The 18,971-nt window shown below is 37.3% G+C and overlaps 1 protein-coding gene across 4 annotated transcripts in view; it reads left to right on the top strand.

Moving 5' to 3' along the window:
• ARB2A (ARB2 cotranscriptional regulator A) overlaps positions 1-18,971 on the top strand; it is a 267,706-nt gene that overhangs the window by 189,733 nt on the left and 59,002 nt on the right. For all 4 annotated transcript variants that reach the window (XM_082337420.1, XM_082337421.1, XM_082337422.1 and 1 more), the window contains 2 exons: positions 2,289-2,405; positions 5,765-5,849. In XM_082337420.1, coding sequence (XP_082193546.1) covers positions 2,289-2,405; positions 5,765-5,849 — 202 coding nt within the window. The remainder of the gene's footprint in view (positions 1-2,288; positions 2,406-5,764; positions 5,850-18,971) is intronic.

The raw sequence follows: 18,971 nt of genomic DNA, 5'->3' as shown, positions 1-18,971 counted from the left end.
GCACATAGCTCTGCCTGATAAAGGGGACATTAAAGCTGCAGTCTAAAAACCAATATCTTCAGATGTTTGGCAGATCTCAACCACATTTGGTGTAATTGTAAAGAACCTGTTTAGAATAGAATAGAATAGAATAGAGTAGAATAGAGTAGAATACAGTAGAATAGAATAGAATAGAATAGAATAGAATAGAATAGAATAGAATAGAATAGAATAGAATAGAATAGAATAGAATAGAATCTTGCAGATGAGATATTCATAATGAGTCCAAGTTCTGCTGAACCAGGCTGGTCGAAGGTCTGAGTGACTCAGCCCTTTGAGAGATGAAGCATTTATTGGTGCTTGAGATGTCCACACAGGTTTGGGGAGGGGGATTATAGCATCAATAAAAACCTTTGTTTTGAGGCTCCACCTTGCTCTGGAGCTCCAGGGTTTCATCCCCAGTTTAGCAGAATCACTGGTGGTTCCTGCAATGGCCTGAAGATCGCCCTGAAAGATTCACTGTTCTTACTTACAGTTTCATAATGGAGGGAGTTTTGCCATCTTTATATTTACAGTGAAATTTAGTGCACAGTATCAGATGTTTGGCTGAAAATGTCAGTATCATTTTACAGCTGAAAGAAGCTCACTGTCTTACAATAGATGCTGTTTTGTCCTAAATGTGTGCTTTTGTCCCCCATGCACATACTTGTTAGGTCCCATCCTCCAAAAATTCTAGATATTCAATGTGCCCCACAGGAGGGTAAATGATGAAAAAAATGGTATGTATGGAAAGGCTTCACATGAAGAAAGATTACTCTTAAGAGTTTCTTCATCTTGCCCAAGATGTCCTAAGCTCAGCTGAATTCCCGAGTCATATAATACTTACATTATGCAAGACAGAGTACTGGGGAAGGTAGGCACCCGATTTTATCTGGAATGGGGTGCTCTGCATTGGCATTACCTGACAAGTAGTGGTGAATGTTTTTCCCTTAGAATATTAATTCAATTACCCTGATTTTAAAATATACATAATGTAAACAAAAAAAAAAAAAAACAAAAAACAAAAAAACAAACCAAGACATAATTCAGAATATCATGCTGCGGTTATGGAGAATTGGAAGTAAGTGTTTGGTCAAAAGCGTTTACATGTGTGGTATTTTGAAGAAACGAGGAGATAGTTTGTCTAAGGTATGGATAAATTCTACTTTTGTATCAAAAATCTGGATCGAGGTGTTTATTTTGAAGTTTCTGATGCAAAATATAATTCACATCCCCATTGTAAAAGTCTCTTTTAGAGCAGTGCTTTCGGAGGTGCAGTCCTGTATGCTGATACACAGTTACTAGAGCATGAACAAAGAGTGCCTGGTTTTAGAAATGTTGTATATGTTGCCATTTATACAAAAGGAAGCTGAAAAAAACATTTAACTTTAGTGCAGCATACACAGTGATGAAGACACTAGTTGTGAAATGCTGGTTTTATAAGTATAATTCATTATACTTTCTTTGATCCAGTGTTACAAATTAGGGTCAGTCGTGTCAGGAGATTAAAACCTTTTTGTCTCTCTTTGATATCAAACTTTTCTTTCCTAGTCCCTTTTATCTTGCAGAGCAGCGCTGAATTCCACAGCATCTTTGTCAGTTTGCTTGTGTTATTTGCAGCAATCATTTAATTGGTTTTAGAACTAATATTATTTAGTCATACTGTCATTTGCAACAACAGAGGCTCTTTAATATCCTGAAAATCTTGAGAGGCTCCAGCGTTAGCTGGGTAAACGTATGTGTAAGAGAGACCACAAAGAATTTTGGGACCATGGTGGGAGTGCAAGGTAGCTAAATTGGATAGAAAAAGAAAAAAAACCATACAAGTCAAAGTAAGATTGTACATCAGAAAAACTACAGCAATCTACTGAAAATTAGTAGATGATAGTCGTGAGTAGCTTACAGTGAACCACGGGTACCAGCTTCCCTGAAGCACAGAAATAGGAACTTGGAGAAGCTTGTAAAAGGTGTCCTCAGGGAATCTTCCATTTTTTCACTATGATACCTTTAATCCTAGAATTGTCAAGCCACATGGAAAATAATAGGACTGAATAGTTCAGTCAGTTAAAAGTTAGTATTATTTCTTTTATCAAAAATATTAGGTCTTTCTGTGTTTCGGGAGATGTTAGGATTTGTATAAACTTTAAAACAAGTGAAGTCAAGTATTGAACTTGTATTGCTCTTTCTTTTTTAATTTAAGATCATTATCTGTGACTAAGCAGACTCTATTCAATAGAAAGAAAGAACTTAAAGCCAATATTTTTTAACAGATGATTCAACGAGAGGCAGAAGTAAAGAATAAGGTAACTGCTGTGGCGTTAACAGACTCTGTTCACAATGTGTGGCATCAAGAAGTTGGGAAAACTATTCGAGAGTGGATGCGAGAGGTGAGGCCAGGTTTTTTTTAAGAGTTGCAGTATATACGTCTGTATATGGCTCTATAAACATGTCTTTGTCTGCTGACCTCTTCCATTTCTTTAGGGTTTGAAAGACAGCACATTACCGGACCGTGGAAATTGTGTGCCCATACCAGCCCCTAAAATAACTGAGATTAAAGCCATTTCTGAACTTCAAAGACAGCAGTCAAAATAATAAGAATCAAGTCCAGTGTTTCTTCCTGCTGCACAGCAATATAGGTACATATACCAAGGCAGCCCACACACTGCCGATCTGGAGCAAAGTCCTGGGGGCACCCAGTGCTCCTGGCTTGATCTGGCGATGATGGAAAAGCCCCTTTAAGCTCTTTGTGACTCAGTTTGATGATTTGAACAACTGGCAAAAAAATCCTTTCTCTCAGCAGTTTTATGAGATGCAGTTACTTCTGAAGTGCTCTGAGATTTTCTGATGAAAAGTCAGAGTATTTGCTACTGTACACCTACCAACAGTTAGTTGGTCCAAGATGATCTGGTGTTGGTTCATGGCCAGCAAGCAACAAGTTCCACCCTTGGATGAAGGATGATGCCACGCATTCATTATTCATTTAATACTTAAGTATGGGGTTGCTGAGATTTTTAAAATCATGTTTTTTAAAGTGAGACCAACTAAACTTCTGTTTATGAGTCTCTTGCTCACCAGGTCAGGCTCATGTCCAAGTTTTCTACATTCCTGTTGCAGAACCCTAAAACAATAGGTGCACATGGCAAATTTAAACTAGTTGTATCCTGAACTTTTTGTTAGACTTGACTTTTTCCTGTGGATTTCGTGAAACTGTGTGTATAGGCTGCCTATTCCCAACTTAACCTTACAGTTTTATAGGCCGTGACTGATGGGAATAGAGAATCACCTGGGATGCAGTCTGACAGCTCTGACTTAAATGTTAAAAATATAAAGAATGGTAACCCCTACAGGCTCTGTCAGAAAAATCCCCATTTTCTTTATGGGAAATCAAAACCTTAAAATATATGTTATGTAGTAAAACTGAAATTTTAAATCCTGTAATTTGAATCTGACAACTCCATTTTTCTTTAAGCATTTAGTCTGAATAAGACAAGTGCATTACCTTTAATTTCATTTGCAGAAGGTAGATCTTAAAGAATAAGTTAAATGATTAATGGCCTAAAAAGTGGATGGAGTGTCATAACTTACATTAGCATTGAAAATCTCCTATAAGAAAGAAGAATTTTACATATGTGAAGTGTGGCTGAGTGGTATTAAGACTAGCATATCACCTGGATATCTCTTACTTTAATCAGGTTTAAGGCTACTGGTAAAATGAATAATAATTAAAATATACACCTAATCGCTGCCTGTCTGTAGGGCTAATTGCTGTCATTGAAAGAATGAATTGTTAAAAAAGTAATCCTTCATTGGAGCTCTCTCTCCTGTATCATTGGTGGCCTATTTTTAGTACCTATAGAAGTCATGATTTTTGAATTTATTAGGAGCTGTGATGAATGATAAAACAAATCATCCATTTACATATCTTGACACTGCTTTCGAGAATACTTATTTCTTACAGGCAAGTGTCACATTGTATATAAAAGCTGGTTAATTGTGTGCTAATCTTCTGTATTATCTCCAGTTCTCTGATGTAGTGTTCTATCAGTAGTTAATATTAATTTTACTTATTTCAAATGAATGTAATACTTCATAAAAATTCTGCTTCTTTTATAATTTCTACCATCTTACATTTGCAATTTCACATTCAGCTGTTAATTAAAATTATACATGCAAATTGTAAAATGTATAATGCTTTACTACTTTAAACCTTAAAGCCTTTGTGAAATACTTCCATTTTAACCATTTTTTACTAAAAAAGTTACATTACTGGGTAATGTGTTTGTTTTCTTTTTTTTTTCCATCGAGTTCAATAGTTTCATTGATCTACTGTTTCTTACAAAAATCTGCCATGCTTTGTGAACTTCACTTTCTAATCTCATACAGCAACCCTTCCTTTATGTTGTTCCTGCTCTCCCTGGTCCCAGAACAGTAGGGTTGCCTTGACAAATCTATTCAAAAGCCATTCCTCGCCCTTTATTGGTGGGGACTGAAGCCTTTGAAATTCTCTCCTCACTGCAACACAGCTGACATCTTCTTCCAGACAGAATGAATTAAGGAAATACAATAAGACACTTGATCTACCAGTCAAGGATCTTTCCACAGTGAGGACGGACTCCATGGTGCACAACTAGGGCAGCAAGCATCTACAAATACACAATACATGCTTGTTTACTAGAATAGCAATCGTCCATTTTTACGATCATGATTGATGGGATGATTTTTTAGAAATCTGTCTGATAATTCATTGGGTCTTTCCAAAAAGTTGTGCTTTTTTTTTTTCCCCCTTAATGAAGTTAATCAGGTTTTCAGAAAGGAAAAACTCAGATTTGTAATAAAGGAAGCCATGTAGATCTCCTAGTTCAGCAGGCAATCCTATTAAAAATGTAGTTGCTTTATAATTAAATCTTCAATTCAGTAGATTTGGTGTGGTTTCAGCATATTTTATTAAAAGCATATTATTTAATACTAAGAATAATTAATTAATTAAAATTAATAAAAATTATTAATTAAAAATTATTATTATTGTTTAATTAATAGACTTCTATGAATAGATAGCATTTGGAGCAAATAATTTTAAAAATTCATGGTAAATTCATCCTACTCAGAGGTTCAGGAATGAAAGGTAAATGTAAATGCTTCCTGAATGGAATTCCCCAAAGACTAGTATTTGCGTTTTTAAATGTTCATGCCCAGTTCATCTCAGCTATATTTCCAATTATTTGAATATTAATCTGCTATCTTGATGGCTTTCATTCAGTTATAATCTGTTGTTTTGTGATTTCACAACCATGCTTTCCACAGTGTACTCCATCAAAACACCCTGAAAAATTCTGATTTCTTAATGTTGGCAAGCGAGCAGGCTCAGTGTTTATATCAACACTTACTTAATAACTACAGAAAGAAAAAGCTTAAAATGTGCAGTGAGTAATTCAGGCACCGGTTGGTCCAAGCACCTACTTTAGTCCACTGGCACTCAAAGTAGCACTTAAAGACATGCTATTTAAGCACATTACAAATCTCCTGAATTATGGTCTTAGTCTTTTTACTTATTTAGAATGAAACTACAATATTTCATCGCCAGTTAGTGTGAATAAGCTAGTGTAGTTTACCTTCCGGTCCCTGTTGGGACTGCTATGTAAATTAGCTTGAGTATTTTGATGTGATCATTGTCCTTACTTACAAAGTCTGTATTTATTTTTGCGCTGAGTTTTTGGCTTACCCAAAAATTGCCTGCCTGCTCTTACAGAACTGCTGCAACTGGGTGTCCAGCTCCGAGCCCCTGGATACTTCAGTGGAGTCCATGCTGCCGGACTGTCCCCGCGTCTCTGCAGGTAGGTTGGTTTGTTTGCAGCCAGTCAGTATACATGTTTGTGCCCAGGAGCAGCTTGGTTATTTAAAAATGCATTTGGTTCTGAATGCATTTTAACCCTTCTGTGGCAAGATATGATTGAAAGCATATGGCTGGTGCTACTTTATACAACCCACTGTAATTTTTTTTTTTCTGCTTTGTGTGGGATTTATGTTCTCTTGCCTACTTGTAGCTTATATTTTTCTAATCTTCTTTTCTCTTTGGCTTTAAGTAATTGGTGACATTATGGATAGGAGCTTAAGAAAAATAATAGCAATGATGAAAACTGAAGGTTTTAAAGTACGTTAATGAAAGGTACAGCTAAATGATATAAGACACTTTCCTGAATTCTGATCAACAAAAGTCTAGTTTATGTAGGAAATTATTTACAGTGTCCAAGAAAGTTGATGTGAGATTTCTGTTGTTTTGGAAATATTCAGCTACATGCTTTCATTAATGAATCATGAGTCATAAATCATAAGGAGCACATGAAATAATACACAGAGACTTTTGTTAATGTGTAATAATTCCAGAAAGTAGACGTGGTTGTCAATGTAACAGGAAAATCTCAAATCTCTGTAGGAAAGTAATCTAAAATACATAAAGCTGTTACTGAACTTTCATGTTTGATTATCAGATTTCCTAAAAGCCATAGGTAGCGTATTTCTGTAGAATATAAAATCATGTTCAAAGGAAGACACAGCCTATACAATATTAATTTAAAAGCTGGAAGAGTGTTTGACCTTGCTCTGTGAGACGCAGTTGTTCGTTTGACAAGTTAGAGATTCATATCTGTCTGGATTTGTGAGGTTGTTAATGAGACCTAACCTTGCAGATGAAATTTGGTTTACTGCAGGATATTTTTAAGACTTGGAAAATTTAGCGGTACTTTCTTTGAGAGCTCACAACAACCAGAGACCTGTAATCACATTTCTTCTCTGGGTTGGGATCCAACCATGCAGATCATCAGCTCTGTACAGACGCAGTGCAATAGCATTGACATTGCTCTTTAGTGCTTAGGGAAATGAAATATTACTAAAATTTTCATAGATTCAACATTCATTTACCGACTTTTTGCTCCTTTAGGGGAGAGTACTGCTGTTTAAAAATATTGTTCGGTAGTGGAATTCTTTAAAACAGAATTAACTTTCAATCTCTGACATTTGTGTTACTGTTGTGCAAGAGTGCATGCTATAGAGGTCATTTTAGTCAGCTAAATAGCGGCTTGGGTAGCAACCAGTCAGTATTTACAGTACGCTTGCCAATACTGAAAAGCCTTCATCTGAGCCTCTCTTCTCTTTCTTTGTATTCATCCTATGTAAATAATGTAAAAGGTATTCTATAAAAGAAATCCTAAGTGTTATTTAAAAAACAGGCTGATGCTTTAATATGGGTGTGAATAAGGCTTAATTTTACCTTTTTACTGAGGATGGATCATAGTGGGCATAATGTCTATACTCCACCTAATGAACTCCCAGCTACACTGAAGTCTTTGGCAGAATTAATTTAAATGGGGTAGGATTTCAGCCAGTAAAAGTTGTAAAAGTACAAGTTGGCTATTTGTATTTCATGCATACATACAATGCCACTAGATTAAGATTACTGATGTTTTAGAAGTTCTTGTCACAGATTTTGGACAATTATTTAAATGGAAGCTAACTATTTCCAGCTTGGTTCTTTGTAATATAAGGACAGTTTAAAATAGTATAGCTTTATGTGACTACTGCTGAACTATCAATTTGCTCATATGTTTTTGTTTATATTTCTTGTATTCATGTCTTATATGGACAACTGTAAGACATTTACAGAGCAACAAGTGAGTAATTCCTACAGTGTGTTTATATGAGCAATGGCATAAGCCTGCATTAGGGTAATCTGTAATAAATTTATGAAATGCTACTAGATGTAGGAGCATTAGTATTTAATGTGAGAGATTTTATTTCACTCGTTTCCTGAGAATTGCAGTACTGAAAGAGCCCACACTCAAATACTGGCAGCATTGCCCTTGGTATTTCAATGTATGACAGTGAGAGCAATCTGAGCAACGAGAAGAGATTGTTTAAAATAAGCCTTCTCTTTTCTGCTTGCAACCCCATCTTTTATCTGTGTTTGCACTGAGAAGTAAGTTCAGGAATAACTGCCTCTCCGTCACATCTCATGAGCCAGCTTTTCCAAAAAGGGACTGTTATTCAGCCATTCAATGTACTAGGATTTACAGGGAACCCCAGTTTGTTTGTGAGCAGTGCCTACTTCAGATTATGTCAGTCTTTTGCTTGCATTTCCCTTAAAAATCAGTAAAGAGAAATAAAAGGACATCAAACTGGGAAAATAACTTATATTTCCAGATAGAGTTGTTAAGCTTTTGATTAGAGCATTATTAAGTAATTAAAATGTTTGCCATAATTCATTCATGTTTTACTCAGTTACAAAAAGGAATGAATACACTTTAATAATTAAACGTTGTGGGCATGAGAACACCAATACAGAAAAAGCAAGCCATAATAAATCCATTCTGTGTGCTTATGGCAAGAGGTGGGGTACTGCAAAGGTTCCACCTTTGTGATCTTTCCTCCACGTCTCAAGGATTTCATTGCATGCTAGTGTCATAGTTTAACTTCCTCCTGTGACAGGTTATCATCACACCAAAGAGATTGTCCTCTAAAATTTCCAATTTAACGCCATTGTCCTGTGTGGTATATGTAATCCTAAAAAGCCTCCCATGCTGTGTGGAGAGACATATCTCCCTGCTCAAACATCTTCCATTAGGCCTGGAGCTCCTGTTGAGGCTATCTGTCCAACAGTACCCATCTTGTTACCTTTCCCATGTTATTCCAACAAGAACAAGGAATTCTTCCTCATTACAGGAGAGTCCACTACTCTCCCTCTGTCATTTATTTTTTACCAGGCAGGGCTGTCCAGCATCATTCCCCTCTGCTCCTTCTCTGGCTGACAGCACTCTCTGGTGTTCAGCTTTGCAGCATTGCACAGGTAAGGTCGTCAGCTGTGGCGCTGTCACCTCATTGGCCTGGAGGAGCCCTCTGTTGGTCTCCAGTCTTCAGTCTATGTTAAAAAATCTCCTGCCCTCTTTACTTTCAGCCCTCATTAAGGACCTCTGTTAGACCTGAGGTCATCTTCTGCCTCAGTCTTAATCCACCTTCCTAATGGAGTCAAATCAGAAGACCTCTCTTCTGCCTCAGAGGAGATGGATCCATTTCCTATCTACCTAAGACATAAGCAAATGTGGGGTGGAGAAAGGTGAAGACTTTAAAAGCAGTCTGTATATTAAAGACCATCTCATAAAATGGAGTCAGGGTGGAAGTCTTACTGTTTGGGAGACTGGAGGTCAACTTGTGATTTGATACAGACAATAGGATAGCTGTTTTAATGACAGGTTGTATCATGTTACTGCTAACCATAGTTGTAGTTCACTTCATGTCTCTGAGACCTTACAACATTTCTCCTAGTTCTGGAGCAGGGAGTTCACAAACTCTTTGGGAAGCTATCCTACTGGAGCAGCTGCTGGGTGGGGATAGCTGAACGTGAGGATGGGAGAAAGCAGATTCATGGATCTGTGTCCATCTCTGTTGCTGCTCAGGAATTAAGTTACTTTAGTTTCAGGACAGTGGCCTGAACCTTACCCTAGGAAAGGCATTGTGGTAAATTTTGCCAGGTAACCTTGGCCTTTGTTTTCCTGAATACGAATATTTTGGAGCGCCTCATGGGGAGCACCTTAGAGTTTGGATAAGATACATTCCTTAGCTCAAGTGTTTCTGCCAGTGAAAGCTTTTTATTTAGAAGATTAAACTTTGCAGAATTTTGCCAAAGTGGATATGCACCAACACTCATTTACATAATCAAATAAAAAGAAGTTATTGTAACATTAGTAAAATGAATTGCCTAATCAAATCCTTTTAAAGCCTTTCTAGTTGACCCCCAAAATCACTAGTTATTCTTTTAACAGTTGCAGCCAATGTAGTTAAAACATTGTAAAATAAGGAAATTATAACGTCAAAAGACAAACAAGATGACACAATGGAATGAAACGTTGACAGTAATCAAGAAAAGTTCTATTCATGGAAGAGCCTAGACTTGAATATATGTCTCTGTAATAAGGAAAAAAGTGCAAGAATTAATTCATGTAGCTGAATAAAGTGATCTCACGCTGGTGGAAGAAAAACAATTAGTTTTGCGGGACAGGTATGACCCATGCTAGTGGTGCTGGTGGTGCTCTGAACAGTATCCTGAGTGAGTCCTCAGATAGTATTTCCTGGTGCCAGACACCAAGCTTAACTCTGTATGGTATATAAAACATTTCATTTCATTTAGGCAAGCCAAGCACAACTGGGTTTTTTTGTACTTTGAATTCAGAAAAGATCATTAATATTATTTCTAACAGGCTACTGCAGGTGTTTGGGTTTTTTACAGATAAATAGATAGGGAAAAATGGCTTCACAGAATGGTTGAGGTGTGAAGGGACCTCTGAAGGTCATCTGGTCCAACTCATGCTCAAGCTGGGCCATCTGGAGCCAGTTGTCCAAGACTATGTCTAGCCTTCCATAAGCTCCATTGCATGTCAACAAAGAAACCATGGTCATGGTAATTACTTTTCACATAAGGTTATGGAGTTTTTATTGGTATACTTCCCCTAACCAAAAGACCCCAGAGTCATGCCATAATCGTGTGGTGTGCTGGATGGTTGTGTAGGGTTTGAGTCCGTACATGAGTGAGTATGGAGTGGAGACACTGGTGGTTGTCCAAACTCAGGTAAGACAGTTTTGTGTGTGTCACCACCAAAAGGAGGTCCTTCACATTACACAGAGTTTCAGAAAGTGGTTGTTTTCCTGCTCTGCCTTTTCAAATCCTTTTAACTGGGAGAGGGGAAGGGGGGCTGGTGGTTGTTTCTGATGGAGTTTGTCCCGACAAGGAGCAGGGTTGTCATCCATTGAGCCTTTCGGTAAAGACACAGCCAAAAGTGTTCGCATGTGTTAAACACACACTATGTACTTTAAGGCTTGAGGGGTTTTTTTAGAGATTTTTCTGTATGCACATAAGAGACTTGCAGTTCAAAACAAATGAAAGATGAGATTCTGCAGAGCTTACTGAAAAACAGGGAAAAGCTTGTTACCTGCTGTTTTTGAGTCCTTGGCATAGCTTGATTTAATATCAAGACAAGGATATGGTACTAAACAGTCCCCTCGAGACTGCTGCTTTGTGCTAAGTAATAGAATAGCATCAATAATCCTTCTATGGGGCTACAGTAAATTTAAGTAAAGTTATTCTGGACTGTTAGATCTGCTTAAAAGCACTGATCCAAGAAAGTGAGCGTATCACTTGCACAGCAAGCCTTTCCCTGGTAGAGCAGGCATACAGCCCGGCCCCCGCACACGCTTGCACCGACTCGTCAGATAAAGCCCTTGTTGCAAAGCTTGTGTTGATACCAGGGAAACCACGAATTACCCATTAGATTATGGGGGTGGTAGTTTTTGTTGGCTTTGCCTAACAGGTGACTTCTGCCTGCTGTTTTAAGAGTTCAGTTGTGTATTTCCTTAGAAAAGCCTCATCTAGCTGCAGATGCACCCCATGCTGAGCAGATCCTGGGGTTCAAACAGGAGGATCTCCAGTGAGGTTAAATGGGCTCCGCAACACTGCAGGGTCTGTGCGCAGAGGTAATTGCATGAGTGAGGCTTGTGACAGCCATAGGGAAAGACCAACTTACTTCTCTCTGTTTTTTTTTTTTTTCTCAGCTTTATTTGCACCACACTAAATAGCCACTCTTACACATTTATGTATCTTGCTCATAACAAACAAGGCAGAAACAACCATAAACTGTATTAAGCACTGAGACAATACCTAGCTCATCCCCTTTGCGGCTTTTAGCTCAGTTTACCAATGCCTCTCATTTTTCACTCTTTAATTGGTTTGGGGATGACCATTCTGGGCTGTTTTCTGACATTAGTATTTTGTGACTGGGGTAGGTGTCCAATAATGTCAGAAATGTAAGAAATAAGTACAAAACCATGCACTTTTTACACTAAGGCAGATTAGGCAATTTACCCATTTTGCTAAAAATGTTATTTCTGCATTCACTAGTCATTCATGAAGATTAAGATTACCGTAATCAGTGTTTACTGTAAACCTCTTTGCATTTTATGTATTCATGTGCATGTAGTTATGTCAATAAAAGTTTTTCACTTAGGAGAAAAGATTAAACGCTGCAGTGTTTTGTCAAGGTGGCAGGCTCTTCTGTTTAGCTGCATATTAATTTGTTTTAAGGTATTCGCAACAATAATAGCACAAATGGAGAAATGCAGGAATCTGCAGTATGAAGGTTGCTTCGTAGCCTTATGTCAGCATCATCACATGCTGCAAATGTTGGTCCTGCACTTCCATTTCTACTGCTGTACATTGTCTGTTGGGAACTGGAAATTATAATGGAAACTTTGAAGCATCAGCCTGTGTTAGCCACAGCTCTGGCAGCTGCTGTACTAAGTCCAACTTTAACTAATGTCTTCTTAGCATGGAAGTAAGTAGCTTTTTCTCTACTCCTGACTCTTCAAAGTCTTCTGCTCAGCCTCAGGTGTTGCAGGCAGCTTTTCGTTTCATGTGTAATACCTAGTTGGATGTGAGCTCCTATGTTGTGTTTTGAGTAGCTTAGCTTTACAGTGCTTTGGAAAGGACAAAATCTATAAAGACCTGGTGAACAATATTGCAGATTCTGTTCCAGAACACCAGATCCTCAAAAATAAATATGAAAATGTTGACATAAATATGAAAGTGTTGACATAAATTACCAGCTGTTGCTGTGGTCAGAGAGTTCAATTTTATAAGAATTTAAATTTTACAGTGTATTTTTATAACTTCTTATATGACCAGATAGGTGTTCAATATACCACCAGTACTGTTATTTTTTAGGACAAAACACGCATATTTGTATACTGTTCTACAGAATAGTTACATATATTTGAGGAAGTACTGATATTAGAGAAACTATTTAATCAAAAATTATTCTTGTACTCAAACATATCTATTTATCATTGCATTTTTTTTAGAGTACAGTGAGCTAGTTAGAGTGATGTAGCCTTGCCTCAGAGTCCCGAGACTGTCTTTGATTGCGGTAAAAATGAAGAATGTAAATTATTACAGCCAGATATTTCCTACAAAGTATTTGACAATGGTTAGACTGCCATGACCACTGCTTCCAATGCTACTTAATGCTATCTCGTTAGTTCTTTGTGTATCTTTCTACATGTTGGCTGAAGTCTTACTCTAATGTGTGATTGCAAACTCTTGTATTCAGGGACTTTTTGTTTGGTGGTTGTGCTTCATCTTGACCCATGCAGATGCCAGCCAGAACAGGTGATGCTTAGCTAGTCCTCTGCATGGTTGTGTTGTTGAAATGCGTGTGCTGTGATTCCTTACAGCCACAACAGCAGTACAACAAATAATGAATACATTCATGTTTTGAATAGCCAGATGTAACTTTACTGCAGATATCCAAGTGACAGTTTAGACTGACACTTTAAAGAGACTATGTTAAGTATAATTAAGCTGTTGCTAAAAAGCCAATCTAGTGTTAGTTCAACCTGCACTAGTTTTGTCTGTTGAACGGGAAAAACTAGAACAAGTGATGCTTTATCTTCTAACCTCATGAAAATCCTTCAAAAGGAAGTGAGAGTGAAGGGTCTAGAGCACAAGTCTTATGAGGAGCAGCTGAGGGAGCTGGGGTTGTTTAGTCTGGAGAAAAGGAGGCTCAGGGAAGACCTTATTGCTCTCTACAGCTACCTGAAAGGAGGCTGTAGTGAGGTGGGTGTCAGTCTCTTTTCCCAAGTAACAAGTGATAGGATGAGAGGAAATGGCCTCAAGTTGCACCAGAGGAGGTTTAGATAGGATATTAGGAAAAATTTCTCCACCAAAAGGGCTGTCAAGCATTGGAACAGGCTGCCCAGGGAAGTGGTTGAGTCCCCATCCCTGGAGGCATTTAAAAGCTGTGTAGATGTGGTGTTTAGGGACATGGTTTAGTGGTGGACTTGGCAGTGCTGGGTTTACAGTTGGACTAGATGATCTTAAGGGTCTTTTTGCAACCTAAATGATTCTGATTCTACGAGTCTATGATTCTGTGAAAGTGGGTCTCAAATTGACTTTTCCTCCAGAGCATGTTGGGATACACCCTAGAAGAAACGGGTATTTTTGCACCTCGTGCTGCTTTTTGTGACGGCAGCAAAAACTTTCGTTCCACAGTGGCTCATCACCACCTTTTTACACCCAATGCCTTCCCAGCCTCTCAATGCACATAGGCAATGCTACATGAGACAGTGCACCTTGCTCCTTACTGTTTAACTAGTGGGTTAAAGCCTGGTTAAAGTGTGTCTTCCATAGAGTGGAAAAGAAGGCCATACTCCTCTCTCATTTCATCTCCTCTGAAATATCTACAGGCTCCAGTACAGCAATAGTGAAACCCTTTACATGGTCTCAATAAGTTTTCATTAAGTACTTTGTGGGATTGAGCTTGAACGTTAGTCTTTGTATTCCAAGTTGCATCCACATTACTGTTAGTAGTTTTTAAAAATATTTTCTGTGTTTCATCCTCAGTAGCTCTATGAAGCCAGAACATCTATAGAGATGGGGTTTGGTACATGAGTGTAATGGTAAAAGCTATATTTCTGCTAGAGCTCAGCACCTATAAGGAGGTACTCCCTTAGAGATGTAATCCAAAATTCAATAGCAAAATTTTTATTTGCCTTGACATAATATCCAAAAGATCATTTACAATTCAGCTTGCATTTTCTGTTAGAATCCAAATTTGGATTTGGATCTGGTAGAATTTTTCAAAAGGTTCACTTTCAGTTGAAAACTTTTGATCTTTTTTCATAAATGTATATAGTTTAGGCCAGGAAGGACATTTAGATCACTTATTCTCCACTTTTATGTGTAGGTCTTTAACTTTTGACCAAATGGTGTTATGTTGAAATTTATAACTTGCATTTGGTTAAAGTATGTCTTCCAGAAAGTCATTCAGCCTTGACTGGAAGGATTCAAGAGACAGGGAATCCATTACTTCCTTCCCTTTGTAATTTGTCAAACTATTAAGAGGTGTGGTTCATTTCTGGTTTGACTTTGTCTGGTTTCAGGTTCCAGCCATTAGTTCTTGCTGTGCCTTTTTCTACTAAGTTAAAGAGCTGTTTAGTACATTTGCTTTTTCTCTGTGTGAATTAGATACTGGAATCAAGTCAACACTCAATTTTCTTTCGAAAACCAGAATAGATTGAGTTCTTTAAGTCTCACTGCAAGTTAATTTCTCCGGGTTTCAAATGCTTTTATACATTTTTCTATGGCCTCTCCAGTCTTTCAGGAGCTTTTCTTTGAAACAGACCTGTATACATCTCACTAATGCAATGCACAGACTTCAAATCTTCACTACCTGATTTGCTCCCATTTCATCAGCCAACAGTCATATGTGACCCTTTTATCACCATACTTCTATCACCATTAGTTTAGGCAGAGCTTGTCCAGCATGTCCCAATACCCTTTCTAGGGCTGCTGCTCTTCATCTTGGTTCTAAAGTAGCATTATGAAATGTTGCAGGTAGCTTTTTTTAAAAAAAAAAAAAAAAACCAACAGCCAAACAAACAGATGAACACACACAAAAAAGGCTGCCATCCTTCTTGTTAATAATGATTCTGCCCATCTTCACGTTTACACAAGCTTTACCACCAGTGAATTTATACTTACTTCCTGTGTTGTTCAATAGCTTTAGGACACTGCGTCAGTAACATCTCTTTCAATAGTGGTTTCTCCATGACAACTACATTTGCAGATTACTTAGTCTGCAAGTTCTTAGAAATATTGGATAATGCTGATTTTTAACCTATTTTCAGGAGTAAACAAGAATTTTACAGTTGTGCCATTTGTCCCCCCATGAATTTATGAAACATTGATCGATTTCTGCCTAATTTGAAGTTTTAGTTGTAATTAATAAAGTTTCACCAAGTTTTGTGATAATAGTTTACAGCATAGAAGAAAAAATGAGGAATGTATCTTCCTGATAAATGGAAGACTTTTTAATGCCTCCTTTGAAAGACAAGGGGGAGTAACTCAAGTGCTATACATGGTGCCTGGAAACAAACAGCTAGTAAAGCAGCAGTCACAGCCAGCCAACTGTAGCAGGTAAGTGGCTCCAGTGTAATGACAGTATAGAGGGTCTTTTTTCCAGAAGTTTCATGGGAAATCTGGGAAGAGCAAAAAGTAGTGGCTGGAAAGAAAAGGGAGACAAAGGACTTTCTAAAAATGCATAGCAAAGTTGGCATAATTTGTCCTGCTGCTCAGAATGTTCTGGAGGAATAAATCAAATATCTGACAAAAAACTGAGTATACTCTATTTGCATGTAACTCCTCATCAGCTAAACATGCTAATTCAGCAAAGAGTGAAACTGAGTTTATTTGTTTAGGACTTATTTTCCAGTAAGTTGCATTGGCTTGAATTAATTAATTACATTTTTGTACCTTCATTAATGTACCTTCATTAATAGACTCTAATATCACAGCATTGTAGATCTGAAAGGGATTTTTAGCATGCATCAGCTTCATCCCCCAGCCCAAGGCAAGAACAAATGTTCTTACCTCATTTCCTGACAGATGCTTATCTATCTCATTGGTTCTTTCCTTTGTGTTGTGTGATGATACCTCCTCACTGGGCAGTCTCTTCCAAACTTCCAGATTTAGTTACCCATATCGTTCTTGGTGCATGCATACAACTTCAGGAACAGCAACAGTTACCCCCAAAAACACATCAGCCAGTTGGACAGAGCAGTAAGCACTCAAAATGATTATAATTCTACAGCAGATGACTTGCTATGAAAATTTGAATAAATTGGGATTGTTTTCCATAAAATTGGAATTTGAATGAATTGGGATTGTTTTCCATAAAAAAGAGTGGATTTCCAGGGAAGAAGAGCAACAGAGGAAGGCAGACTTGTAAAAAGTTGCAATAAACAAAAATGAGAACTTATTCTTCGTGTCCACAGTACCTAGGGCAGGAATTTGTGGACCTATGTATCCATTTTTCCATTGTTTTTCTTGAGATTTATTGCAGGCTAACTGTGCAAATGGCTTTTCTGAAAGTTGGAACAGGATTTTTCCCATCTTCTGTAACTTCTCTGCTATTTTAAGTTTTATTTAAAATGAACATCAGTAGCCGGTTAGCTGGTTTATGACTCTTGAATACAAACTCTGCAAGCCTGCCGATTTAGAAATATTTATCCCTGAGCAGATATTGATGAGTAGCGAGAAAGAATGTACTTCATTGAACACTTTGCCATTTTTTTTCCAAATAGAGAACAGAAACATATATTGAACAATTTCATACTTTCTTCTGCATTCTTATTTACAGTTTCACCATCTCCATCTGAAAATTGACATATGTTTGCTATGGATTGCATTTGTTGCTTGTATATAAAATAAAGTTCTTCATTGTGCTAAGTTTGCCAGCCATAGCTTGTTTTTCTTCAGATAACTTTAGCTTTCCTTACCATCTTTTTATGCCGATAACAAGCTATTTCCACCTTTTTCTGTATTCCTTGGCTGATTTCACTTTTTTGCTGAACCAGGAGGACTAACTCTCTGTCTTAGGTTTTTTTGTCATCCAACAAACTTTTAAAAGTTAGAAAATCATCATTCATAGTTTTTAGAAAATTTTAATGTTCATGATCACCAGCGTCCATCTCCTGAAATGATGCCTTTCAGTGTGATGCAGCTCTCCATGCATTGCAGAGATGTGCTTAGGGAGAAGCTTACCCCATTCTCTGGTTTGCCAAGGTAGTTTGTCACAAACCCACCAACATCTCCTCCTGGGCTTTTTTATCATGCTAGTATACATGCACAGAAGACCCAAGCTCAGATTTATCAGTATTGTTGGAATAAGTAATGGTGTTTTTAGAATAGAGCACCACATCCTCACCACTTTTATTCACTTGAATCACTCTAAATAGGTAATAAACAGACATTTTAATACTTCAGGCATACAAATTATTTTAACGGCTGTCAGTAATGCCAATTATATCAAATTCCTGCTCATGGCTGTGATTGGACAACAGACAAGAATTGGAAAAACTCCTGGCAGTGGCATAGAATTGATTTTAACATTCCTTTTCTTTTTCTTTGCCACATAAATTAAATTTATTTGCAACACATGGAGGTTAAATTTATATCATATTTGCCTTCTTAGCACCCTGCCCTCAAGCTGCTAATTTAACAGTTTTCTGGCTGCTCCAGCTAGCTTTCAGCCGAGAAGATTAGTTTCCCAACCTGTGAGATAACCAAAAGATGAGAAACATGGAGCTCCGCGATGCCATTTTTAGAGGCCTCTTTCACAGTATATTTGCACTTTAAACTTTCTCCTACCAAGGAACATGCCTATATTTGGAAGGCCCAATTTTCTGTTGAGAGGACTTGTCATTTTCTGCTAACCAGTGTCAGCAACTAGTCTCATCATGTTAATGTACAGGGACAGCTAAGTGACTTGTTTTAAATGCATTGTGATTGTTATCTATTTATTAAAAGCAAAAGCAAACAACTGCTTATAACTAATGTTCAGATGCTGATTGTTTACACAAATAGTGTTAAGGACAACGCTAATTTAAGGAGACATAATATTCTTACATTATGACATGAAAACCATACTCTGTGATAATTGTTTATAATATCTATATCTCAATATTATGAATACCTATGTATTCCAATAAATATTTTAAGTTAGTGAGCCACATTTAATAAGAAATATTTTTTAAACTATATTCCGATTTTTATGTGAAAGAAGGGAATAGGACATTTCTCCCCACATTAATCCTTTTATTTTAGGTATCTTTACAAGACACACCTACAACAGCTTAACAGAGAAAGAATCCGCATCGTTAATAAACTGATTTAGCTGATGTTCATTATTGCTGCTGTGAACACAGTAGTCAGTTTGAAGGCAAATTCCATGTACTTTTGAAAAAACACTGTTAAGTGCCCATCATTACTCTTAAGGACAAGAGTTGCCTTTTTTAGTGAGTTTAATCTTTTTGAGACAGTGTGTATAAAAGTTCTTACCACTTTATCTGAGATTTTT

This window comes from Platalea leucorodia (genome assembly GCF_965183815.1).
Source record: "Platalea leucorodia genome assembly, chromosome: Z".
NCBI lineage: Eukaryota > Metazoa > Chordata > Aves > Pelecaniformes > Threskiornithidae > Platalea > Platalea leucorodia.
Note: the sequence above shows the minus strand (reverse complement) of the source record. Positions and strands in the feature narration are given on the sequence as shown.